Here is a 27,679-nt window from a genome sequence, read left to right as displayed (position 1 = left end):
GTAGATTATACTAACAACCAACGCGCTAATCGGTGGGCAATATTCTGTGATTCAAAGGCGGCCTTACAATGTCTTCTGTCATCTCTTCGTCGCGGGTCCTGTGAACAACACGTATCGGAGATACGAGAAATTCACCATCACATGATTGCGAAAGGGCACGACGTCGTGTTTCAGTGGCTGCCTGGCCATTGCGGTATCTCCGGCAACGACCTCGCTGACGACGCTGCTAAGAAAGCACACGAAGGAGCAACCCTTGTTTCTATACCTTTATCGCGTACTGACGCAGCCCAACACTTAGGCAAGCTAGCACACCGTATGACATTGGAGAAGTGGCACACACCCGATTTCACTCAACATCGATTGCACTCCCTCGATCCATCTATGCAACTGCGGCTGTTACCAGGGCTTCCGCGTAACGAGGAAACAATGCTGTGCCGCTTACGCTTGGGCGTCGCATTCACGAATGCATATACGTTTTTGATTGGAATGGCTGATAGCGCCGAGTGCAATGCCTGCGGTGTCGAAGAAACTATAGACCATCTACTGTGCTACTGCCCATCATTTGAAAATGAAAGACAAGATCTCTGCACAGCTCTCAACCAGTTAGATAGAAAACCGTTCACCTTGAACAAGATCTTGGGACCATGGTCTCGCATATCGCGGCTACAAAAGGCCAAAAAAGCGCTGCTGCGATATTTGAAAGATACAGCATTGAGTCAGCGTCTGTAATCCGGACTGAGTGACTGACCGATATCCCCGGTGGACTTTCTCTTCTTTCTTTAATCTTTCCGTCCACGTTTCCCTTTCCCCAGTGTAGGGTAGCCAACCGGGCTCAGTCCTGGTTAACCTCCCTACCTTTCATTTATCATTTGCTCTCTCTCTATCCCCCTGTCCCTTTTTACTCGGTGCAGGTAGAGACATCGCTTCTTTCTGCTTCTCTCTCTTTCTGTCCCTTTTTACTGTGCAGGGTAGCCAACCAGAACTACCTCTTTAGTTAACCTCCCTGCCTTCCTACGCATCCTTTCTCTCTTTCTCTCTAAGCGTCGTGCAATGCGAAAGCACTATTGAGACAAGGAAGGACTTGCGGCCAGGTGAGTAGAACGCGCGAAAACCGCTGGTCTGGCTCACACGCACCGACAGCTACAACTCCTGCTCCTGACCACTGATGCTGCACCGCGCCCACGTCAGGAGAAACGAGAGCCGTGTTCGCATAATTACCATTCAGACCGAGCCCGCTCCACCTTAATAATAAATGTCTCCCGGTTTCATTTTAATCTCCACGCAGCCATGCGTGAATTCCGGTTCGCGACTGCGTCTCAACCGCTTTTTTTTTGTTCCTTCTTTTCTTTTTGTTTCTTTTTGTGCTTGCGTGTCTGTACATGTGCGCAAGTATGTACGCGTACCTGCGTGCTCATGCTCTTGCCGTGCGCATGCATATACGCGAATATATAGACTACTAAATTTGCCAGGCAAGATTTATGCTCAAGCACATAGAAGTATAGTAGGAACCAAAGCTCGAGTTTCGTTCGCATGCGCTTATTGTCTTGTTTTGTTTTGTGCATCGCGTCGTTGCTTCGTATGGCGTCGAGTTTCCCCGCTGAAAGAGAGCTCTGCAGAGAAGACCTCCCCCCGGGCCATATTTCTCGGCCGGCTTCTTGAATCGCCGGCGAGTCTTCTGTCATGCCGCTCAGAAAGCGGCGTATGCATATAGTTCGCCCCCGTTTCCAGATGGCGGTAGCAGCGTCGTTTATTTTGTCAAACTATCGCGTCGGTTGCAGGCCCGCAATTGATTGCACGATGTATATAGCATTTTCGTTTTCGCTCTCTGTTTGCATACTTCAATTTAGCGTTTATCGTAGCAGTTTACCTTTGTTAACGATAGATCAGAGCTCACACGCATAAAAATAAATAGTAACACTAAATTTTCGGGGTATCGCTTATTGAATCCAGACTACTTCAGTCGTATGTGGCCGTGCACGTATATCTTTCTCTTCCAGCAAACAATTCCTTCAAAGAAGACACATATGCAAAGTAAGAAGAGTGGGCAACAGGCCGACTCCTGTGACGTCAACGTCGTTCTCTAAGATATACCCTATGACACTTATTTCTCAATGGCTTTCCCGAATCTTTTCTGTCTCTCTCCTCTAGTTTCTTGGCCGTGCCGCGGATAACTGCAGTGTAGAGGCAAGCGCAAAAATTCGGGAAGCCTGAATTTTATCGCTCACCTGTCGACAGAGTATCAGCAGTGCGAAATTCCTAATTGCGCTACTTCCTACTATGTACCCATGACCTCCTACTTGTACTTGATTTTCTTTCTGCTCATTACGTTCTTACCTATCGCTCTACTGGTGTCCTCCGTCTTGAACTGTCTCTTATATTACAGTCACTTTGTTCGCCTATTGTCTGCAAGCACGACTCATATCGATTTGTCATGTTCATTTGGTGAAGGCATTGTAGAGCGAATTAATCAGACACCAAAAACACAAGAATGGACACCACAGGCGCCACCTGGAAGGAAGTAAAGGAGGAAGCGGAAAATAAGCGCCAAAGAAGGTCGACCGAATAAAAGACTGAATAATAAGCTAAGAACGATAAACCGAAGGGTAAGGAAACATTTGATTTTATTTCCCCTGGCAGGAACGGAAGAATGAAAGATTGAAGGGACGAAATGGACGAAAACTGGAGAAGTGCCAGGACCAGCACAGGAAGAGCGTGCCGCGCACGACGCCTATGCGCTCGTATACGCAGCAGAAAAGGGGACCTTCAAATCATTGCCTCTTCGAAAAGGGCCATTCGAGGCGCCAGGCGCATCAAAGATCCAGCGAGCCGGCGCGCATGGAAGAAAACAAAGTAAGCAAGCAAGAGGGCGAGAGCGAAGCCCCTTGCGTGTGTTTGTCTGCAGTTCCAGCTGATTTCCTTCGCTAGTGCCCGCACGCGTCTATGGGACGGCCGAGATGGCTGGCGCGCCGCAATGCATGAGAGTCAGGGGACGATCGCTGGCACTTGGCACGGGCGGCAAGCATCCATTTCGGGATAAACGGGAGAGGAAAGTAATCGGCGACGAGGTGGAGTAATCGGGAGGCTAGCATTCTTTTTTTTTTGTATGGAAAAGAACAGGTAATGAGGGAGGATGGCAGGCAACGTGTATGGTTGGTTGAAATAATGGGAGAAATCTCGGGTGGGGGGGAAGGGGGGGAGAGAAGGAGTCGCAGAAAGTGGACTGAGGGAAGTGAGATAGAAAAGTGGAGAGGGACAACGGCGCGTTCGGTAAACGAAAGAGGGCAAGGAGGGGGTGCAGGCAGTGCACACGATGCCTCACTCGAATGCTTTGAGTTGTGCACCCTCATTGAACGCAGCAGCATCGGTGCCGGATGAGGTCGCGGCGATGAAAAAGACGGCGAAGAGGAAGGGAAAATCCCACGCCCGCCGCCGAACGCATGCATGACTGTCAGCCACAGCCGCGGCGTGCATGAAACGACGGCATTGGTGGCGCGAGAGTCCAAAAGAAAGAAAAGAAAAGCGACGGCATAGCCGCGAGCACCTGCAGCGAGGGGGAATTCGCGTCGCTGGTGCCTCGACGAAAGTCTGGCTTCGCTTAAAGCACGACTACATTTGCGTCTACGGTTGGCCAGTTGCGGCTTGGATGCTGGTTGACTGCTCTCGTGGACTCGTTTTCCGCATGTGAGGTCAGCATAGTCTGCATAGTTGGACGAGCTAAACTCCCAATCCCAAAAAACAATAACCCACTTATAGTTAAAATAAAGAAAAAACTTTTAGGATTACCACGGGAAAGAATAACCTTATCATTCGTCAAAGGACATAACAACAACAAAGGGAATGACACGGCGGACTTGTTGGCCAAAGAGGCTAGTATAGTAGGAGAGTTCGTTGATTTACCGGCTACCAAACCATTTATTAAAAAACAACTCAATATATTGGTGAAGAACAGATGGAACAAGGTATGGCAAAATGAGGGAAAAAATAGCTTTACCTATGAATGGATAAAAAATGTCAGAACAATCCCAGATAATTTTATAGGTAACTATTATACATCTCAGGCAATCTCAGGTCATGGGAGATTTCCTCATTACTTTTTTAGGTTTCACCTGTCCAACACGAATACATGCAAATGTCAACAAGCAGCCATAAATTTTGATCATTATCTGGAATCATGTAGAATAACAGAAATCCAACGAAAACAATTAATTAAAATTGTTGGAAATAACCCTAAAAAAAGAAAACCAGAAATAATTAAAAACAATCAAGCTCTGGACATTATCGAAGAAATGGTAAAGATAATTACAGACTCTATCCCACAAATTTAATAGCAACAAAACTTAAATTTTAACTCACGTAAATATAATTTACTTTATACACAGACCGGATGCCTCACGGAAGGAGAACCGACCCCCGGAAGGGCTAGGTGTAAGACGTACTTTCGTCCGGCATCGGGTACCAACTCACTCTTACCTAGTTTAATCACCTGGGAAAAGTCGAGGGATCACTTGCTCCACTCCCAAGCTATTATGGAATAATCCCCGTAGAATGGAAGCAGGACATCAATCGTTTTACATCTGGAAAAATAGAGAACCTCATACTACCACCAAGAAGAGTAGGAGAAAAGGTTCGACTCAACTTGACGCAAGACCCCTGAAGTCAAGGGCAAGTCAAGCAACAAGCCTCAAGATGCCGAGGCAAGCAAGCCTCAAGAATTCATTGTATTCAAGATGAAGAAACATATACGTAAATAATTGATCAATGAATCCCGCACCAACCCGCTTCCTTGCTGTGGTTTCGCCGACGGTGATGAACATTACTTCTTTCTATCTTCTACTCTCTTCTTTTCCTCTTTCTTTCTTTTCTTATTTCTCTAAAAAAAAACATTTTGGATATCTTCCCTCATTTTTTATATTAAATTCGGCTTTCTCTTCACACCTGCGATACACTAGTGGTGCAGGTCGAGGCATCTCTCCTTTGTGCCTCTCTCACTTTCAGTAGCGCCTGGACAAGTTGATGTAGCGATGGATGTCCAGGCGAGTAGATGTATCAATGCGGGAAACGAACAGAATAAGTTCGCGCGTACACGTGAGGGAAAAGAAGCATGCGCAGGCGACTGGTTGGCGCTTGAAAAACCGCAGTCTTGAAATTTTGCCCCTACCCCTCCCCCCCAACCTGCACTTTCGCTGATTGGCTGTTATAGCTCATCAACAGAGGAAATGTAGTTCGCGCACTCTGATGAAATTCTCCGTTTCAACGATGGGGTTCAGCGCAAATCATGTGAGAAGGAATTGGTGAGAACGCTCGCTAAGAAACCTGCAACGGGCCATGTGCTGCTCTCAAACGAAAATGTCAGTCAGAACTTTTATGCGTCAAAATTAAACATCGTGTTACGCAATTATAGGCGACACATTCGAGATTGATATTTGGAAAGTTTTGCGGAGATTTAGGCAAGGTTGCCTCGCGTTCGAAACTTAAATATCAAGCCCTTGTACGTATAGCATCGTTTAAGCGCTACTAGAAAGCATTAAAAAAAATGCAAGGCGAGCTTTTTCTGCAACGTTATTTCACGCTCCCCAATTCTCAAATATTACGTCCACTCTTCGAATGAGTTCGAACTTACTGCCAGCGCTCATCCCTATAAACGAAAAAGACCACTGTTTGCAGCTTCTTTGCGCGACGACGATGGCTTTGCATGGCACCCACATATGAGGAAATATCTGGAGGGCCAAAACTTCTAGCAACCTACATTTCATTAGTATTTTCTTTCCCCACCGTATGTATTTCTCCTTTTTGTACCTTTTTCTAAAAGCACGGAGGATCATGTATACTGCTCGCTTTCTCCCTCTCTTACGCACGTACGCACGTGTAGACGCATAGCTCCATGATTCGCCCAGGGCTGAACTCATCAGGAGCGACGGCGCGTGCGACGGGCACATTCGCTTCTGACATCTCACCAGCGAAATGCTCGCGCCGGAACCGGCCAACCGTCCGCCCCATTGTGTTCCTGCCGCAGCCATCACTCTGCCCCGCGGCGAATTTCGCTACGCTCGTCGGCGTTGACGCGCGAAACGGCGCGCCGCCGCGCGGTTTTTGAGCGCCGCCGTACGCCGTCGGGCATCGGTTGCCGAAAGTACGGAAGAACAAAAACCACGAAGCTCGCCGACGTATACCGCACGTATATTGTATGAATCAATCGGGGAGGGAGGAGGCGCTTAACACCGTTTGTCACGGCTCAACGAGAGCATTTTTTTTTTCGAGCGTGTGCTTACACGGTGCGAGCTGCTATTACAGATCGCCTGCCGCGCTTTTTAAAGGCAAGCCTGGCGGCGCGTGACGGCGCAGCCGTTCATCGGTGTCAGTTCGCAGTCTAGGTTTAGCTACACGGCAATTTGCCACCAGTTGCCTATCCTACGTTCGCCAAGTTTGGCGCACGCACAGCGTAGAGCAACTGTATACCGCCAATGGGAAGCTACATCAAGCACGGCGACTTAGCTCGTTCTTCTGGACGCGATGCGAGATGATCAGAAAATGTTTCGAGATTCGAAACTTAAACATTAGTGTAAGAGCAAATCTCTGAGGTTATCGTGCCACAGTGACCTGGTCTGAAAGAGTTACCTGAAAATAGTAAAGCTTTGCATAATATTTCCTTAGTGCGAGTATACGAACGTCGCCTATGGTCGCAGTATATAAAAAAAAGAAGGCAATCTAGAACAATTTGTCTTATCCCATCCCAGTATTCGGCGGCACGCAATTGCGTTTACAGCCGTCGCGCTGACAGCGTAGTTGGTAGGCGCTCGAACTCCTTAATCGCCGCCTTCCTAGCGGGACCCGCCGGTCTCCTCTTCGCTCCATGCCGCTCGCTCCCAACCGGTGATCGCAGCTCTAGATGACCGCGCCACGCTCGTCGCCCCTCCTAATCCCGGCACGACTTCCACTCCATGACACTCGATCACTGCACATCCTCTCTCGGCGAGCCAGCGCCGATGAAGCGTGGCCCCGGGAGAAAGCGTGCCGCTCGCTCGCTCGGCGCTCCCGCTGAGCTGGGGACGGTGAAGGGGCGGCGGGAAAGGGACGCTGTACCAACGCCACCGGCTGCACTAATCCGATTGGCGGCGGCCACCGACAGGAGATAAACTAGTGCCGGCAAGGAGGAGACACCTGTTGGCGACGCGCGTAAACAGAGCGCCGTTCGTGACGAGCCCAGGTGCCCGGCCATAAATCAATAGACTCCCGATCGACTCTCCTCTCTTTTCCGCATTGCACGACACTGCTGCGGAGAAGCGCGCTCTCGGGCTGAGCTGCGGTGGTCCAGCTGTCTCCCTCTCCCTCGGCTTCGTCGCTCGGATGTATCTACCCGCAGCGAGCGCATTCGCTCTGAAGGGCCTAACTGAAGCGAATGGCGCGCCTTCTCTGTAGCCTGCCGCAGCCGTCTTCCGGGCCCCTCCTCATCGTTGTACCTCGAGTCGCCGATTGTGATGCGGAGGGCCCTGCGAGCGCCCGTGCCGGTTCTCAGAACCCCGGGTTACGACATCCACCGACCAAGTTGCGATTTTCGAAGCTCTTTCGTCGTCGGGTCAAGCGTGTAATTGCTGCCGTGGCACAGATAGTGCGGCGTTCCTTTTTCTTCTTTTATTTCGTCGCATTCATTCATTTCTGCTCAAGCGTCCCTGTTGCTCTGTGACAAAGCTCCAAAGAGCGTTGCTTAGCTTCATCTACGAGAACGTTTGAAATGCAGTAGAATTCTTTTTTTCGATATCTTTGATGCGTAGAAACTAGCCTAAAACGTTCGGGCTCTCAATTGCTTAACGCAAAAGGGGCGAAAAAAAATTAAGGTAAATTCTATTTACCGATCAAAGTTATTAATAAGGTTATCATCGGGTTTTTGTTTCGCTTTTACCTACGCAAACCATGATTTGCTTTCTTGGTTGTATTTCACGCATTGCGATGAAATTTTCTGCATCGCCCGCAACAGGAAATGATGCCGCGCGTGATGAATGCCCAGGGGCGCACGACATCTCCAAGGTTTTCGAGAATACGCGGAGCGCTAGCAGGCTGAGTTCCTCATACAGATGACTGTATAAAAAAATTATCGTAAAATTTATTATGTTACTATTTTTCGCACCAACTCGAGCTGTCTAGCGTATGAGACGCTACAATTACTATGCTGAAACCTATTTAGAAGCCCCCCATCCTTCCTATTTTTTTAGAATACAAGGTTTGGGAAAGGAATGTGTGAAGGTTAATCTAATGAACTTTAATGATAATATAATGGGCCTCGCAACTGATAACTGTTTAAGGTAGCTGAAAGGTCTGCTGATACAGTGTTTGTCTTACTATTTCGTGCATTTATTTTTTTTTAGTTTAAGCCTGTAAAAGTTACTGCCCGGGCAGACATTATTTGCAAGAAAAAAATCAAAGCAATCAATTGACTAATTACCCAAAGTACATCAAATAACTTCTTTATCAGAAACTTTACTGCAAATCTTTATAATGGACAGCTGAAGGAAATCGCCACAAAAGTCTTAGTTCCGCGTTTCTACATGTCAAGATCGCCTTGTAGCCCGAAATGACTGGTGTCCGACAATTCGTTGAATTTGCTTTATTACACTTGCGGTACCGTGAAGAGCGGCTCGTGGTGCAACCCCCTTGTGACGTACACAAGGGCGGCGTAAAATAAAGCTTATCTTCCAGACCGCACGACAAAGCAGTCTGACTTGCCCCTACTGCTCAAGTGCCAGTGCGTCAATTAGGGAGTTGCGCAAAGCTCCAATAGGAATAATCTCGTCGGAAAACATAAGTGCGGCGGCAGCTTCATTTTAGAGCACACGTTAAAGCCACGCAGAGTTTGGACGCAGAGCCGCGCCTCGTGGGGCCGAGTGCGCAATCGAATAAATTGACCAAATAATTTGAAGCCAGTTATAAAAGTCGTACGCGGCCATTTCGAAATGTAGGAGCCCGTGACTAAGACTTTTTTTCGTGTGTGTGTGATTCTCTTCAACTTTACGATATAAGCATGTGCCCTCGAAGTTTGTGAGTAAGAAATCAATTACCATGATTAGCTTAACTGGTGAATTAATTACTGTGATTTTTCTCGCAAATTATGTGTGCCCTAGAAGATAACTTTTCTGTAGTGACATAATTGCAGTAAACTTTATAAGGATTTTGCCTTTTATGAGGTCGAAGTAAAAAATACGCACTACATATTACCTGAAGAAATTCTATAGGGCTGTGCATTCCCTTTGCGTATCCTGGAAGATACGCTCATAAGTAGATTGACAGGCACTTCTGCGAGAATCCTTTGTTACAATTTATCAAGTCTACATATTGTTTAACGTAGCCCAGGAGTTTCAGTAAAGCATCAAAACTGAGTGTCAAATATACAATTCGATGACACAGAAAAGAGGGAACACTACAAATTTGGAAGGCGATTCAATCGCTCTAGTTGATGTCCATGAAAGAGTAAGTCTCACTGAGTGAGTTGGATGTGAGAAGTGGCTGCATAAACTTGTAATTTATTGTAAGAATCGCACTAGAGCGACAACGTTTTATTAACGTCATCATCATCATCAGCTTGGTTACGCCAACTGCAGGGCAAAGGCCTCTCCCATACTTCTCCAACTACCCCGGTCATGTACTAATTGTGGCCATGTTGTCCCTGCAATCTTCTTAATCTCATCCGCCCACCTAACTTTCTGCCGCCCCCTGCTACGCTTCCCTTCCCTTGGAATCCACTCCGTAACCCTTAATGACCATCGGTTATCTTCCCTCCTCATTACATGTCCTGTCCATGACCATTTCTTTTTCTTGATTTCAACTAAGATGTCATTAACTCGCGTTTGTTCCCTCACCCAGTCTGCTCTTTTCTTATCCCTTAACGTTACACCCATCATTCTTCTTTCCATAGCTCGTTGCGTTGTCCTCAATTTAAGTTGAACCCTTTTGGTAAGCCTCCAGGTTTCTGCACCGTACGTGATTACTGGTAAGACACAGCTGTTATACCCTTTTCTCTTGAGAGATAATGGCAACCTGCTGTTCATGATCTGGGAATGCCTGCCAAACGCACCCCAGCCCATTCTTATTCTTCAGATTATTTCAGTCTCATGATCCGGATCCGCGTTCACTACGTGCCCTAAGTAGATGTATTCCCTTACCACTTCTAGTGCCTCGCTACCTATTGTAAACTGCTGTTCTCTTCCGAGACTGTTAAACATTAATTTAGTTTTCTGCAGATTAATTTTTAGACCCACTTTTCTGCTTTGCCTCTCTAGGTCAGTGAGCATGCATTGCAATTGGTCCCCTGAGTTACTAAGCAAGGCGATATCATCAGCGAATCGCAAGTTACTAAGGTATTCTCCATCAATTATTATCCCCAATTCTTCCCTATCCAGGTCTCTGAATACCTCATGTAAAGACGCTGTGAATAGCATTGGAGAGATCGTATCTCTTTGCCTGATGCCTTTCTTTATTGGGATTTTGAAAGGGTTTTGATTAACATCAATTACAGGTTAAATTGCCTACCAAGTTATTGTCGTCAATTATCATCATCATGACGATCATCATCAGTTATCATCATTGTCATTATCATCAACCTAATCATCACAGTCATCTATCTCACTCACTGGACCGAGTTGCACGAAACCAATAGTGCATACCCAGTGACCCCAGTGGCACTTATATTTAGACTGCACCATCTCCGTGATCTGCCCCCAAAAAGGGGTTGGAAGCATGCATACACCGTACGGAAATGGGGTGGTTACTGGCCAAGAAAGACACTGTTTCTTTTTTTAATAAAAGCTATTATAGTACCTAAAGAGCAGTATGTGGACTGATGCAGTGCGCTTGCGAATGCTCTCATCCCTTCTCATATTCCGGATCGAACAAATCCTGTTCTGCATTGTTGTTTGCACATTGAGGCATACTGAAAACGCCTAGCTAGAGAATGGGTCAGTGAGCCTTATATGCAGAGAAACAGCACACATACTCGTACAAAGTCACATCCCCAGAAGCACTGCGAACACTCTTAAGAACTGCACAAGACGATGGAGTATACTTCAAAGCATTATATCAATTACTGTATTATTCAATTACTGTATTATATCAATAACCGTATTAATTACTTAACGATTACTGTTAAGAGATGATGGCAGTTATAAGATATCCCACTGTCCACGAGCGCTTGTTTCAACATTGGATATGGTTAGAAGATTAAGGAGAACCTAGGGACCCGATCTTCTGTTAGTTCCAACCACCCGAAGCCAATAGACAATGACACTTAGGAAAGCATAGGAGAAATCAACTGTTCTTTACAGTTGAATCGTAAAAAAAATTAAGGAAGAGGGAAACGAAAGTGCACCAAAACACAACTCGTCGCAGAATAGAGCCGCACCCGCATGTGATCGGCTTCGGGCGATCTGATAAGGTAGTGACACAAGCTGACTTAATCGCGCTTTTATGGCGATTATATGGAGACTTCAGGCGCCTTTTTTGCCGTCGACGTCGCCGAGATGTTCCGTATAAAGTCCAAGGACGACAACACCGTAGCCGCGCACCCTATGCTGCATGTGCGAATGAAAGCGTGCAGATGGGAGTCGACTATAGGCGGCTATATCTCTCGCGTGCAAGGGAGGGAAGCGGGGAGGAAGTGCACTGTCTTCCGTCGCACGCGACGCACGGGGGGGGGAGGGGAGGAGGGGTGGCCGCGTTGCATTCTGGCAGCAACTGCGTATGCGGGGCCGCGCGGACCGTATCCTGAAGACGATCTGCGTTAGGGGCAGAGTGTAGGTGCGCCGACGGCTCATACCTTTGTGCGTGCTGCGCTCTCGCCGCTCAGTTTGTGTTGAAGCGATAGACAGCACGAAGGTCACTCCGCTCGCTGCTGCTGCCGCGCTTCCTCACGCCAGCGTATTGACAGTGAGTGTCTGCGGCCATCGAGTGTGATGTGTTCATGTTTGCCTGTGCGCGCTGAAACCATGATTCTTAATTTAGTTAATAGGCGTGTGTTTATAAGTTTACACGGGCGATAAAACTACTATCCCTACTTTCTATAGCTGTCTACTCATTTGCTATCGCAATCGATGTTTCGCCTTTCGGGCGAAACTGCGACCTTATATCAACTCTTTTCTAACGGGCCGAAATCACAGGAACATCGTCCGTCAAACTGACGCTGCAGAGCGTTCCCAACAGTTTTGCGTTTCCCTGTGTTGGAGAAGAGACATAGCACGACCGTATGTCAGGCACCGTTTGCAACCGCACTGCGAAGAAGGGCATGTAGAATAAACTGCACCGTGCGTAGGCAGAAAGGTTGACTCAGAATAAACCGGCACTTCCACGCCCCGGCCCGTCAGCGTGCACACGAGCTGAAAAGGCAAATTTGGCCTCACAAATCGACTTGACCCGTTCTTGCCGGACTCGTGCGAATGCCTTGATAAATTACTCGAAGCATGCGCGACCGAAAACGTAACACCCCATAAGTTTACCGACCTGCCCATCTTCAAGTATGATGCGAAGAATTTAAATTATGGCGCTTTACATGCCAAAACCACGATCTGATCATGAGGCACGCCATAGTGAGAGACTCCGGAAATTTGGACCACCCGGTGTTCGTTAACGTGCACATAAGTCTAAGTACACTGGTGTTCTCGCATTTCCCCCACCCTCCCCCCACCCCATCGAAATGCGACCGCCGTGGCTGGAATTCGATGGCGCGACCTCCTGCTTAGCAGCCCAACACCGTAGCCACTAAGAGACCACGGCGGGTGATGTGAAAAAAGCGTAAGCGTGATTACGGCGGCAGGTTGCTAGCCAGTGTCCTCATTTGCCGCCTGTGTAAGTACACGTGACGTCGAGGCTCAGAACGGCACGGGGCCTCCTGCTACCTTTGATCAGTATACATTACGCTCAACAACGACAACAAGACGAAAGTTTACACAAATCACCCACGGACTGCAAAATCGCACTGAACATGTACTCGAAAGTGCAACGGAAGATCAGTCCAGGTGGGGCATCGACAGAAAAAGAAAAAAAAAAACCAGAAGGCCCCTCACAGCAACCGACACCGGCGTAACTGACCCTGCGACGAAGACGGCACGACTGTAGCGTTCCTAGGGATGACAAACTCGAGGAAGGCATGGCCAAGGCACCGTATTATTCCCGTACACGCTTCAGTATACGGCTGTGGCCTCCAGCTTCTTCTGCCAATACGATATGGCTACTTTTCTTCTTCTACTTCTTCTTGTTCGTTTTATTCTTCTTCTGCTCATATTGTTTCTTTCCCTCGCTTTCTTTTTCGACGGCGCTTGTGTCGACGCATCGAGAGCCGAAGGAGTCCATAACAGCTATACCGCTGTAATACGAAGTTGGAAGCTGCGTCACGTACCTTCACAGTAAGCTCGAGTCGGCGGATGCGTTTTGATTGGAGAGGACGTCTTGCGAAGGGAAGATGGGCAAGCTACGGGTTTAAGGACGGCGCGCGGGAGAAGGGGAGGGGGGGGGGACGATCGGGGGAGGAGGAGCTTAGTTGGTTGCAGCACGCGTGGCTCTGCCCCACGGAGCGGTGGATCCGGTGCGCCGCGGTGTACACAGCGGCTCGGGCCGACGGTCCACCCCCCCGTGGCGAGCCCGCTTTTCAATCGCGCGCCGCACCGCGTCTAACGAGCGCTCACGTCAAGCGCACACGCGCCTGCAGGTTCCCGAGCGCGCTCGTTCCCGCCGCTTGGAACGCCACGCGGTCGGCTCCGGCTTGCCACAGACTCACTGTCCCTGCGTCGTCGTATATACCGGTGTGATTGCACGTTCATGCCAAAAGAAAACGTCAGTAATACTCGGAGAATTTATACTTGCAACGAATTTTACAGGCAGTCGATATGCGCTTGCGCTCGTGGTGACACCACTCGTGTGCTTGTGCATGACTTGTGCAAGCGTGCGCATTGTTTGTTCTGTTCTGTTTGTAGGCTTACTGACCTCCTTCTTTATATTTTTTTTTCACTGCGAGAAACAGATATACGCTATAGACTGATATGAACGTGTCCGTCCCCTCTTCGGTAAAACTTTGAACAATATTCATACGCCTTAAAAGAATATTGCGTGTAGAGAACCGGACTAGTGCTTATACATGATAAAGCCGAATGCCGTAACCGTAACTCTAATTCATCCTTCTATACACTGCGATCAACCGTTATAAGCTAGGAAGTTGGCTGAACGGGGCCGCCTCCGGCTGAACGCATTGATCGGACTGCGCAGAATGACGCGTTGTGTAGAAAGGAAACAGTTTCAGCACGGCGTGTGTGAGGCCTCAGGCCAGTATAAAAACTAAAGAAAAAAAAAGGAAGAAAATAAGAAAGAGAAAGGCAACTTTGCTCCGGCTTCACCTTATTTTGTATGATTGTTAGTATGTATTTTAACATTAGTTCAAACACAATTACTGCGACACCAGTCGATTTTCGAGAATTCGGGCTTTCATATAGAATATATTCATGAATAAACTATTTTCCAGGTCAGTTAAGTTAATTATTCCCTAAATGCACTTCATGACAACATCTATACAGATACAGAAAGTTGACACAAACAATGTCACACTGCGATATGTTTAGTGCGAAAGAGATAGTGCATTTTGCTTATGATACCAAATGTGCGGTAAAAGTAATTGGACCATGGCAGCTGTGGCCGCACTGCATCTCAGTGCCCTCCAGCAGACTTAAGGTCGCTAGTGGGCGTTGAGATTATCCCCGGCCTGCGCGTATGTGACATCCAATTCCATGCTTCTCCTTGAGGGTGTGATGATGAAGGCATGGGGGGCAGTTCAGCCACAGCTCCCGTGTTTCAGTTACTTTCTTCCGCACCTGCACGTCTGTAGTTCGTGCATCAGAAATAATTTTCTGATATTTTCAGACGTCGTTAATACCCAGCCCTGCGAAGCACAGTTTATTGTAAAAAAAAAAGGAATACTGGGCAACAGATCAATCGGGCGAGAAAGAGTGAAGTATTGTCAATGCAACAGACCAGTGATACGAAATAACGTCCCCATTACGTATCTAGCACGTTATCCCAAGCAATTTCTACAAAAAAAAATTAATCGCTAGTTTTTTTTTTAATCAAGTTTGACTTCGGCATCATTAAGTGAAACGTTAGGAGGTTCGAATACTTTTTAAATGGATGAAACACGAAGGTTTATGTCTTAGAAGCACTGAGCAGTAAAGTAATTTTCTAGATCTAATCTCTGATTCATTTCAGTGTCCAATTTGTTTGGTTTGCTAAAGAACTTGCTGACCTACGTTAAAAAAGGGCTGAGGTCATTCGCGGTTGTAACGTTTCTTGCTTATTTATCAATGTTTACAACATCGTTTATAAATAAAGCAAAACAAAACAGTCCGATTATGCATGCTGAGAATGCTGGCTTGTGAAACACCTAAAAAAACTGGCCAAATAGTTGAGAGATGACCACACATTGTCAGCAAACCGTGTCCTGTACTGGAAATATGAAGATGTCAAAGATGAAGCGTGTCCACGGGTCCTTTAGTGATTTAACTGCCACGCAAGGATGCAATGGTCAACATGATCGAATGTGTTAGTAAAATAAGAGATGAAACAAAATTATTATTTCCAAAGTTTTTCTGAGCTATTTTTTTTTTTTTACCAGCAATGTCCCCAGGGTTAAATTTTTTGGGAAGCGATACTGAGTATAAGCAACGGTGTTATAACTGCCCGTAAGTCGGGCTGGGCACCTTAGAATTACTGTTCTTTTCTAAACCTTTCGAAAAGAATGAACGTATAAGAACAGGACGGTAATTTCAATTTTTTTCTCCCATTTTTATATGTAACTATCATTCGCACACTGGATATTGCAGGGAAACACCAGTTCAGGAGAACACATTAAGTATATGTACCAAACAACGACCGATGAAGGCCACAACATATTTCACCGCCTTAATTTAAATATCGAACGCATCAGAAGCAATGCTATTTGATATACCATGACGACCTCAGCAAAAGAAAAAGGATCTAGAATTTTTTTATTATCATAGGCAGGCTGAAGATAGGAACAGTCAACGTATGAATTTCGACACATTGTGGAGAAGTATTCACCAACCGCATCAGCTAAATCTGTTCACGTAATGGAAAGCTACGTCTGTAAGGGTATCGTAAACTACAATCACGTAGTTTAATAACCTCCTCGTATAATGTGACCAACTCTGCATTACACTAGTGTTGTAGTGGTAGCAGTCTTATGTAGCCTTTAGAGCGTAACTCTTAATAGCCCGTTCCTGCGTCGGTGGCGTCGGCGTAACCGAGCGAACGAGCGCCGTGAAGAATGAAAGCGAACCCGGAGTGCAGCGGTAGATGGAAGAAAGGCCATAGCGAAGAAAGGAGGACGAAAACGCAGGAGGAGGGTGCAGTGGAGCCACGAGTCCATGGATGAGGCGGAAAGAGGAGCAGGAGCGGAGGGGAGACGGTCTGCGCATGCGCTGAGTTGCCGGCGGCCACGGCATCCGCAGGCTCGTGGGCGATCTCATCTGCGCTTCCGAGGGGGATCCGGGTGGCGTGAGGTGAGGAGGGCTACGCTCGTTCGCGGCGTCTGCTGCTGAGATCAGTCCGCGGTAGCAGCTTGTGCAACAGGGATCCTTGCTCCTGCACGGGGCGATGGCGAGTGGAGACGAGTAAAGCTCGATGTGACGCTCCTTTGGGTGTTGTCGCCGTTGACACTGGTGGCACGACTTCCCCGCGACGAAGGGCCGCTGTCGTCGTTGGTGGAACGAAAGCGTGAGAAGGAAAACCGCTAAAGGTGGGCAGTGCGGCTATGATGGTTACGAGATGGCGCCACAGTAGCGCGCGTCGTCTGTGTGGAAGCAAAGCGCTGCATGAGCAGAGGTCTGTCTGCGGTGGCTGCTGTGACTCGAACTCTCGCGATCTCCCGATTAGCGAGGCAGACGCGCCACACTTCGCTCCGTTTGGAACGTGCCGCATGAGACAGATTGTCCGCGCCAGCCGATATATCGCGAAATGAAAACACTTACATAATTGCGCTCAAATTTCGCAATAGGGATTATCGTGATCATCGATGGATTTCTTTATCTGACATTATTGATGAATGGTTTGATGTTTTCAAACACTTCCGATTACAGAGTTGCTAGGACGTTATAACTCTTGTCACGGTTTCTTACTAAGGCTAGGAACACGTCACTGATCCAAGATTTGCGTGCTAGTTTTGCTACGTGGAATCATTTATGGGGAAAGCGCTGGTTGTAGTCGTGTGTACATTTTGCCATAAACTTATGGCACGCTTCATTTGATTAGTCTTTACCGAGAATATTATTTTTATTAACAGTGGTTATACGCTTTCAGAAGGTAACTAACTAATGTGCGCGAATTAATGTTGTGGTAGCATAATGGTTGCTTTAGACGTTCTAATGCGACAGCACCGAAGTGCTCGAAACTGAGTCAGCTTTGTCTGTCTGCCCATCCGACCATTCCATACAGATAACGATAACCGTCGTCGTCATCTACGTTATTTCGTCGTCGTCAAACCACCCCCTTATGCTCAGTTTCATCATTATACCACAAGACAAAGAAAAAGAAGAAAACTTTGTCCACAACAGACACCACTTCGATTCGAACATTAAATTAATACATTGGCATCACGCCACAACTTTCGCACTAAATTAGTTTAGAACCGAAGGAATCCCTAAAGTGTGCCGCGTTCTTTCTTTGTTATTTTTTTTTCAAAAGACAGCGCGAATGGGCAGAGCGACATGGGCATGGCGATGACGGCGCAACGTCGACATCATGACAAAATCACAACGCAGTGACAACGACAGAGTGGAGAATGCCGAACGTTGACGACAGCATGAAACCAAGGAATCGTCACAACGTAATTTAGGCGATGGAATGACGATGTACAATATATTCATAAATATATCTGTCGAGGTACCGAGCGACCCAGGAGAACTAAACCCAAAACTGTGAGAGTAGGCAAGGAAAGCTTCGCTTTAGTATTTAGCTTTTTATTAACATAATAAACACTCCAAGTGACCATATTTTTTCCTCCCAGACCTCAAGTTGAGATGTCCGTGACTCTAACGTGGTGCATTATTATAGTAAGAAACCGACTTCTCCGTTTCGAAAGATCGCTTGTGCTGTGAAAGGAGGACATGAAAAAAATATTGCGCCTAATCAGCGGAGAACTTCAACAAATCTTCATTCTATGAATTCAATCACATCAACTTGAACATTACATTTCCTACTACACCATTCAGCGCTTCTTCTGCGGACCACGCGTAGATCTGGAAATAGCAATCGTATACCCATCGCAGAGTTTTCGTGATAAATATTTACATTCTATCGATCTGTATCTAGTTGTACTAACTTAGTTAACACGAATATGTCCTAACTTGGTGCCTATTTGTGTTGTTTATCTGATTTGTCGCCTTGGAACGAATTCGAGTGTACCTGCAACCAGGGATTCAGGTATGTGTCGCACTCTATCACTCGCTAAGCTAGAACTCTGCACTAACACAAAACATACTACACGAAACCCCGAGGTATGGAAGGTACCATCCAAGGTTTCGAAATAATTATAGCCTACAGTCCTTAACACACAATATCCCGACTGTACTAAACAAATATAAACACACAGCGACGCTAAATAAAAAAGGGATTGCGTGATCACTTCCTTTATTTATAGTGACAGTTCAGTGTATTTCATTCAAGCGTGAAGTGTTTTTTTTTTTGCATACGTGCGATGTGTAGTCTTTGTTGTGAATAAAGCCTTCTGTGTGTATGTCATGTGAGTCCTACTGCCATGTAAGGGATCCTAGGCCTCCGTCAAGCTGCTGCGACAGCTTTTTGCCCTGGTTTCCCTCCAGTTCCTTTTGTTTCTGGTTAATAATAATAATAATAATAATAATAATAATAATAATAATAATAATAATAATAATAATAATAATAATAATAATACACACCTAAACTGAATTGAGCCGAGTTACTTTCTAATTGCGAAAAAAAAAAGATGGCATGCGTATACATATGAATACCTTCGCCTCACCGCAGCATATACGCACTACTTCATTGTCGAGAAGTAGACGCACGCCATTGGTCAGATTATTTCGCCCGTCGTGCCTGGATCACGTGCACACGATGCGGCGTCCTAGAGGAAATTGAATTTCGAATAGGTCGCCGCTCGAGGGAGAAAGAAAAGGGACCTGATCGCATCCTCTTCCGCTACACTTGAAGCCGTGCATTCTCAATCTTCCTGTTCCTTCTTCTTTTTTTTTCGTGTTCTTTCTGCGATCCGCATTTTGTCGGGCCTTATTCTCATAAGCTGGAGCGTACGCTTCGAGTGGCGGTAAGAAAGCTAAAAAGAAAAGCTCGCGATCGTTCGCTCTCGCCCTCCTTCTTTCTCTCTCGCCGTGCGGTAAGCTTCCGCGCCTATGCCCCGAACGGTCATCCATTTAGTCATATAGGTGCATTTCCCGAAGAAAAAATTATGCGCCCAAAGAAAGAGCGAACTTTTGCGGTGTTCCTTTGGTATTGTAGCGAGCGCATTCTCTAAAGGTATAGACTGAAACGCTAAATTTACGAGCAACAAAAGGCTGAACCAATTCCCGACGTCAAAACATAATATTTCTAGGAGAGCGTATAAAAGGCAAACATATCAAAGTCAACAGGCGTATAAGGTGCGGAGCTCAACCTCTTGGCAAAACCTCCAACTGCAAGCTAAAAAAAAAGAAAAGCGCAGGGCTCTCCCGATGACATCAAAATCCGGGCAAAACGTCAGTGCACACAGAAAATGGTGCGTATCGTTCGCGGAGCTCGTCCAGCCCGCCCGCCGGGGTATAATCCCTGCACGCGACATGCCGCAAGCGAACGGGGTTCTGCTCGCGACTGCAAAATGGGTTTGGGCCTCGATCGAGCAGCTTCCTTGTTTCTCTGTTCGGTCTTTTTTTTTTTAAATCCTGCGAGCAATAAATCGGTACGCCTATAGCTGCTGCTCCCCCGAATATTGCGAGCGAGGACAACGGTCAGAAACACGACTTTTATTCCCACCGCTTAAACAGCCCCCCTGTAAAGGTAACACTATCGATTTACCGCGCCGAAAGCTCGTCGCACGTAAACCTTATTTTCTGTGAGCGCATACCGAAGCGTTTGGCAAGGGTGGTCTTGTTTATAAGGACCTCGTCTCCGCGTGTTAGGCGCGCAGGCAAAACGATATTATGACTCAGTGCCGGCAAAAAAAAAAAAAATGCCCGGATTGCATTGCGCCGTATATCTGGGATTGTTTACTTACGAGATGCGAGAATATTCGAGTAGAGGCCACCGACCAAAAGAAAGAGACACATTTATTACGAGCAAAATGGTGTGCAGGTGGTGACTGCAGGAAGGGGGGCAAGTTCACTTGAAGCGCGCATTGACAAACAACGAGTGAGCAGGTTGAACGAACTATAGTGTTGCTGCCACTGCCCAGCCATACAGCCTTCGGTACAGACAAAAAACAAAAACAAAGCTTCAGTCACGCCTGTAACGCGATGCAGTGACGCCATAGCTCCCGCAATAGTGTGCGCAAGTCTTGCACTGTTTTGTGCGGTATCGGCTGGAGCAAACTTTCGCAGACCAATCTCCATTCTAGGAGTAGGAGGAAGAAGAAGTCAGAGATGCACAAAATGTAACATCCGGTGGAACTTCTGATGTGACAACCTTCGGGCGCCGTACCTGCAGGTTAACGGCGGCAAGGCGCTGTAAAGCCATTGTTCCCAGCTTCTGCGCCTCTATAGTCGAAGTCGTCTTTGTTTGTGCAGGGAAACGCTCCGGGACGGCAAAAAAAAAAGGAGAGACACGAGACTCTTGATTCTTCCTGTATCCTATCATGCCTGTCGCCTCTTCCCATAGGCATGGTATATACTCTTCTACGCGGGCGCTGGTCTATACATATGCTGCAGAGCGCCATGTCAGCCAATCATTTTAATAAACGCTCCAGAGGCCAATCATAGCACCATTCAGGTGCAGTATCCGTTACTGCAGTATCGTTGGAGTGGCCGATTTCGGGTGCTCACACGTGGTATACATAGCCACTCCCGCATACCGGAACCCATGTGGGGTTCCTTATGTAAAGTGATCGAAGGCTGACTCAAGCACGCACTTCCAGATTAAGTAAGAGATGAAGTGCCCTAACAGCTGTATCTCACTTAGATGGGCACATGTACCCGACTGACACGTGGTGATACCATTCTAGAGCTTGCGCAGATGAGTTTTGTGCCTTCTTTCTTCTTTTCGCCTCCGTGCTCCCTTCAGTTGATAGTCGGCGTTCGTGTTGTCCACTTCTCTTCTCTTGTGTCCTGTCTGTACGCCTCACCTTTTTGCGTAATGAATCCTTACGAACTAGCTCAGCTTTCTGTCGTTCTACGATATTTAGCGGGCCCATTTAAGCGGCCCTGTAATGAATTTTTTTTATTATTCTCTTATTTTATATCCTTCGCCAACCATGGAATAAACAGTGCAAGTTTCGCACTAGAAATCGCCTCGCTCCTGCCTGGTCGCCATGGTCTACCGGACGCCTGCCGTTAACGCTACGCTACCCGGTAGTAGCACCGGTCGAAGTTCGAGTATCCGGCGTCGCAACAACTGCCAACTCCGTATGGATCGTACCTCCAACTCGGTTTCTCCCGTTGCGAGGAGTTTGAGTTAAAAGCCTTAATTCGGGGTCTCCTATATACAAATACATGGGGAAAGACACGTCGTTTTTCCCGGAGACCATATAACCGGATTTCACCTGGTATGTTACTTTTAAAGGAGAAAGTGAAAATCTAATGAGTTGCAGGAAGCAAAGTTTTGATTTAGACTGTCGCTCGTATTATATTATATTATGATTTATATTACCATTTGGGAACTGAACTTATGCGAAACCCTCGCAAACACTAAAGATCCATTTTTGATGGAGATTAAGATAGGTACCAAAGTTGCACAATTTAGGTGCTCTAGCGGATGCAATTTAGAGAACTGCGATATTTGTGTTTTTTTGTATTGACGATTTGTTACGGATTTGTACTCGTGCTTCTGTTTTTTTTTCTTTTTTTCAAACCACTATTTTCCGGCAATTTATCTAAAAAAAGAATCGGACCCTAAATTAAGATATTATTTCTTACAATCACTATAATTTGACCTGCTCTCAAGTGCAACACATTTCACTAAAATCGTACGAGAGGTTTATCTCAGAAAAGCATTTCCGCGTTTACGTGTATTTGAATAGACGGAGTCAGAGTTGAGCCTGAGCTTAGTCCCTCGCTCGTCTGCCCTCCCAAATCTACCGCATCTTTTGTAGTCCCCCACGGTCTACGCTCATCACTACCTGTCAAAAGTGGGGCTACACCCAAGCTGCTCACGTGACTACCATTATCTGCAGATCTATAGTCCACATCATAGGTCCCTGTTGAACTTCATTAAACACAACAAATAATACATGTACGGATAACACGCACTCTTCACAGGTTTTTATGCCACAGGACGGACGTCTCCTCAATAATAGTAATAAAAAAATTATCCTTTCAGCGTCTTCCTCTTCGCTCATTGATAGGCTATGAAAAGATGAACGTCTCTGTGTGAGACCAGCAAAATAACACTGCCAGACAATTGTGCTGGAGTGCGGACGGGATGAGTGCAAGCGCAGCCAGACTCTTTTCGCTTTAGTCTGTTCGGCAATTGAGTATTTGCGTCGTTCTGCCTCATTTTCCGATCCGATTGAATTTAAATGTGGCAGTACAAATTGATCTTTCTGTGAGTACTCGCTCTTTTATTTTTTCGTGTGTAATATTCTTTATGCCGGGTGTGCGAGGGCGAGATCTAATTTCAACATAAACGAAATACTCTACTAGGCCGCGTTAACGATGATAACAGCAAGCGCACCGTTACTTAGGCCACGATACGGAAGAGTATAGACAGATACGGAATCACGTGCATACGCAGCACGATCGCCTAAATATAGCGCAACATTTGGTACGACAACGCTATCTACTGCGTTACGTCGTTCGAGAAAAGCCAATGGGCAGGCAGGGTGATTTTTAGTTATTGGTATACCGATAACGAAAACAGAACATCTTCGAGAATTGTCTCGTTTTCGAAAATAATTATTTTTTCAATCAAAAATTTGTTTTCCGGGAAGCGAAGTCATGATAGAAGGGCTGGAGTCGCACCTTGCTCTCTATTCGTGGTACGAGTTGTTCCTGTTGAGCTGCGGCAAACCAAAGGGCATGCCATTGCTGTATTTTTTTTTTATGGCATATAGATGTACACCTCTGGGTTCTCGGTAGCCCTCTCAAGATACTCTCTTTCTATAAGGGCATCGACTCTCTTCTTGAACGCAGCGGGACTAGGAGTGTACCTGGCTTTAAGCACGTTCGTCACTTCGACGAGAAGGTCGTCGTGCGACAGTGTCTTGCGCGCCTTCATTATCCTCACGATGGCCGCTTCCAGTTCGTACCTTCGCTCTTCCTGCACGTTACCCACGTTGCCCGCGTTACCATCAATCTTTGGCGCGGAATTTATCTGACCCGACGTCGGCTGAATTTTGACCTTCCGCAAACCGGACGTGAAGGCTTCATTGACGGCGAAAACGTGGTCCTTCTCAACTTCCTTCGTGTTGGGCGTCTTGGTAAGCACTGGCGTGGAGGCGTCTGCGGCGCTCAGCGAATGCAGGGCGCGAACCAGGTTTGTTTCGGGGATGTCCGTCTCGGAGGCGATGTCCTCGTACGATATCGTGTCGCGGCTGTTGAACAGCATCAGCACGCACATCTGGTACGTCGTCACCTGGATTGTGTAGGTGCGCGGCTGGAGCTTGTCTGACGCTTGCGACGAACACGGCTCGTTCTTGCACGGCCCGTAGAACACGGCGCTCATGTCTGCCCAACCCAGCTGTGGCTGCAGGGTCAGACGCCGGCCTTCATGCCTCGCCAGGTAGAACCGCCGGAACGTCTCGAAAGCGCTGCGCGGGCCGGCAGGAATGTTGCTTTGCTGCGTGGCGACAGGCAGCGGCCAAAAGCCCGTCGTGAGCACGCGCACGTTCAGGTCGACTCCGTCGAAGTCCATTCCGCAAGACGATGTTGCTGCCTTGAAATCCAGCATCATGTTGTTGGAGATGTTCATGTCCTTGAACATGGCTTCCATCTTGGAGGTGAACATGCCGCCACACTCGTTCGCAAGTTTAGCGACCATACTTCTCTCTGCGTCGATTGAGACGCATTTGTTGAGCAGCAACCGCTTGGCCAGATGCTGCTTGTAGTAGCGTTCGAAAAGGTCTTTCTCCTGCAGGAACCGAAATATCGCGATAGCCTTGTCCAGCAACTGGTTAATCTCCGGCTTTGTCATGCCCTTAATTCCTTTTCGTAACTCGCCATCTACAAACGCAGACAGAAGCTCGGGTGACTTGCGGGTCAGGCTAAGTATATACTCAAAGTCGGTGGTGATCATCTGCTTGACTAGCTGCTCGTCTCCGAACGAGTGCTGCAGAAAGTGGTCAAAGCTTTCTTTCAGCTCCATAACTTTCGGTACCAGGTTCACCGAGTCCCCGTTCTCTCTCACGATTGATCTTCCTACGTCTCGCAGGTACTTGCTCATGCATTCAAGCATTGTCTTGGGGCCACCCTGCACGCATTTGAGGAGCCGGTATGTGCGCGCCAGTGACTGTGTCATCCGGTGCTTGAGCATGTACACGAGGCCAGAGCCCTCCATCTCCAGGATGGCCTTCATATGCTTCCCAATGAGTTCTTTCTCCACTACCTGCATGACAGAAGCCACGGTTGACTCGCACAGGCACTGTCTCGCCCACTCCGACTCTTCCTTGATGTGCTGCTCTACCTTGGCGATGAACTCGAAAGTGTCCATCGTTTCGATATAGTGATGACCTTTTAAAGCGTAGAATTGCGCCGACTCTTCCAGGAAGGGTTGCTCGAAATCTTCTATGTAAACGGGCGTAGAATCGAGTTCCAACCTTGTGAGCATTTCGCACGCGTCCTTCATGGAAAGCCTGTCGACTGGCTTACCTTCGCGTTCTGTCTTCACCAAGCTGAGCAGGCTTCTGCGGACGTGGTCCCGTACGTCAGCGTTGCGCACCACCTTATCCCGAAAGAGCAAGACACCCAGTTCGTGCACGCTGTCAACGCTGTTCTGAGGCACGTAAATTCGGTCCAAGTACGTTACGATGTCGCCAATCATTGCCATGCTTGTCTGGTGGTCCTTCCAGGCCCGAATCAGTGTCTGCAGGAAGTGCTCGCCAACTTTAGCCAGGACTAGGGTGCGTACTTTGTTGATCAGGTGCTCAGTCACGGCTTCGCGCAGTCCGTTGTAAAGGAGCGTCCCTTCGTTTCGCACCACCATGGCGTATGCGTTTTGGTACAGCTTCTCGAAGCGCAGGCTGGTGCTTCGCTTCTCCTGTATCTCGCTGAAGGCTCTCCGCAGCTCCAGCCAAAGGTCCTCGGTGCGGCAATCTTCCATCTGCTGCGCAGGTTTGGGAGCACGCACGACCGTGGCATTTTTCCTGGCGGAGAGCCAAGCCATGGCGTCTAGCTGTCTTCTGGGCCCACTTCTCGCGCTGACCTTGTCGTCTTCTTTCTTCTCGACCAGGAAACCGTTGCTGTTGATCATGTTGATTCATTTTATGCTTGGGAAAAAAAAGAAAGAAGTGAATGGAAGCTGCTGCAAGCCTGCGTTCAGTAAGATAGCTATGTACGAGTACATCTTAGAAAAAAGAATGTAGAAAAATAGCAGCTTGGACTGAATTGTTAAGCCATGACAGAGATAGTGCATTATTACGTGCAGTAAAGGGAGGGGGGGGGGCTCCATGCATGGTAGTATGCGAGTTGTCGCTAACATTCGAATTGACAAGCGATGGACTAGTCGCTAAATTCATGAATTAAGTACGGGATACGCGTGCGTCTATAAATATTGTTTTTTGTCTTTTAACCTTCTTCTTATTCCTTCAAATTTTGCCCTGTACCCACGAAGGGGGGGGGGGGGGGTATGAACCTTTCGTGGACTGTATTTAGCTTCTTTTACCTCAAAACTAGATTACTACTGGCGCGGATTTGGCGCGGATTAGAAGAGGCCGAGGAGTGCGGACGTTTTCATGTCGGCTCCGGCTTTCTCAAATGTTTTCGCAGATTTTTTCTGTGATTCTTTCATCTTGAGACCCTGCAATTCTACGCTTTCCAGGGCCATCATTATATCGAAACGATGGACACTTTCGAGTACATCGCCAAAGTAGAGCAGCACATCAAGGAAGAGTCGGAGTGGGCGAGACAGTGCCTGTGCGAGTCAACCGTGGCTTCTGTCGTGCAGGTAGTGGAGAAAGAACTCATTGGGAAGCATATAAAGGCCATCCTGGAGATGGGGGGCTCTGGCCTCGTGCACATGCTCAAGCACCGGATGACACAGTCACTGGCGCGCACATACCGGCTCCTCAAATGCGTGCAGGGTGGCCCCAAGACAATGCTTGAATGCATGAGCAAGTACCTGCGCGACGCAGGAAGATCAATCGTGAGAGAGAACGGGGACTCGGTGAACCTGGTACCGAAAGTTATGGAGCTGAAAGAAAGCTTTGACCACTTTCTGCAGCTCTCGTTCGGAGACGATCAGCTAGTCAAGCAGATGATCACCACCGACTTTGAGTATATACTTAGCCTGACCCGCAAGTCACCCGAGCTTCTGTCTGTGTTTGTAGATGGCGAGTTACGAAAAGGAATTAAGGGCATGACAAAGCCGGAGATTAACCAGTTGCTGGACAAGGCTATCGCGATATTTCGTTCCTGCAGGAGAAAGACCTTTTCGATCGCTACTACAAGCAGCATCTGGCCAAGCGGCTGCTGCTCAACAAATGCGTCTCAATCGACGCAGAGAGAAGTATGGTCGCTAAACTTGCGAACGAGTGTGGCGGCATGTTCACCTCCCAGATGGAAGCCATGTTCAAGGACTTGAACATCAACAACATGATGCTGGATTTCAAGGCAGCAATACCGTCTTGCGTGGTCAATATCCTATTGACCACGTTTTCGCCGTCAATGAAGCCTTCACGTCCGGTTTGCGGAAGGTCAAAATTCAGCCGACGTCACATCAGAAAAATTCCGCGCCAAAGATCGATGGTAACGCGGGCAACGTGGGTAACGTGGAGGAAGGGCGAAGGTACGAACTGGAAGCGGCCATCGTGAGGATAATGAAGGCGCGCAAGACACTGTCGCACGACGACCTTCTCGTCGAAGTGACGAACGTGCTTAAAGCCAGGTACACTCCTAGTCCCGCTGCGTTCAAGAAGAGAGTCGATGCCCTTATAGAAAGAGAGTATCTTGAGAGGGCTACCGAGAACCCAGAGGTGTACATCTATATGCCATAAAAAAAATACAGCAATGGCATGCCCTTTGGTTTGCCGCAGCTCAACAGGAACAACTCGTACCACGAATAGAGAGCAAGGTGCGACTCCAGCCCTTCTATCACGTCTTCGCTTCCCGGAAAACAAATTTTTGATTGAAAAAATAGTTATTTTCGAAAACGAGGCACTTCTCGATGATGTTCTGTTTTCGTTGTCGGTGTACCAATAACTAGAAATTGTCCTGTCTGTATATCGGCTTTTCTCGAACGACGTAACGCAGTAGATAGCGTTGTCGTACCAAATGTTGCGCTATATTTAGGCGATCGTGCTGCGTATGCAGGT

At 47.4% G+C, this 27,679-nt stretch overlaps 2 protein-coding genes across 2 annotated transcripts; one reads left to right on the top strand and one right to left on the bottom strand.

Moving 5' to 3' along the window:
- Nucleotides 1-23,253: 23,253 nt before the first annotated feature.
- LOC139057718 (cullin-3-A-like) lies at nt 23,254-25,620 on the bottom strand. The gene has a single exon (XM_070536464.1). It carries the CDS (start codon nt 25,618-25,620, stop codon nt 23,254-23,256), a length of 2,367 nt encoding a protein of 788 aa, XP_070392565.1.
- A 588-nt stretch (nt 25,621-26,208) lies between these two features.
- LOC139057716 (cullin-3-like) lies at nt 26,209-27,361 on the top strand. The gene is made up of 3 exons (XM_070536463.1): nt 26,209-26,691; nt 26,787-26,978; nt 27,062-27,361. The coding sequence occupies exons 1-3, from the start codon at nt 26,209-26,211 to the stop codon at nt 27,359-27,361; spliced, it is 975 nt and encodes a 324-aa protein (XP_070392564.1).
- Nucleotides 27,362-27,679: the final 318 nt, after the last annotated feature.

The sequence above is a fragment of the Dermacentor albipictus genome, chromosome 3 (assembly GCF_038994185.2).
Source record: "Dermacentor albipictus isolate Rhodes 1998 colony chromosome 3, USDA_Dalb.pri_finalv2, whole genome shotgun sequence".
Lineage (NCBI taxonomy): Eukaryota > Metazoa > Arthropoda > Arachnida > Ixodida > Ixodidae > Dermacentor > Dermacentor albipictus.
Note: the sequence above shows the minus strand (reverse complement) of the source record. Positions and strands in the feature narration are given on the sequence as shown.

What these genes read in the sequence shown, in the direction of transcription:
- LOC139057718 (XM_070536464.1), bottom strand. Translation starts at nt 25,620, where the DNA reads ATGATCAACAGCAACGGTTTCCTGGTCGAGAAGAAAGAAGACGACAAG.
- LOC139057716 (XM_070536463.1), top strand. Translation starts at nt 26,209, where the DNA reads ATGGACACTTTCGAGTACATCGCCAAAGTAGAGCAGCACATCAAGGAA. An exon ending in CCGAGCTTCTGTCTGTGTTT is followed by an intron (nt 26,692 to 26,786) that starts GTAGATGGCGAG and finishes TCGTTCCTGCAG; the next exon opens with GAGAAAGACCTTTTCGATCG. An exon ending in ACATGATGCTGGATTTCAAG is followed by an intron (nt 26,979 to 27,061) that starts GCAGCAATACCG and finishes GGTTTGCGGAAG; the next exon opens with GTCAAAATTCAGCCGACGTC.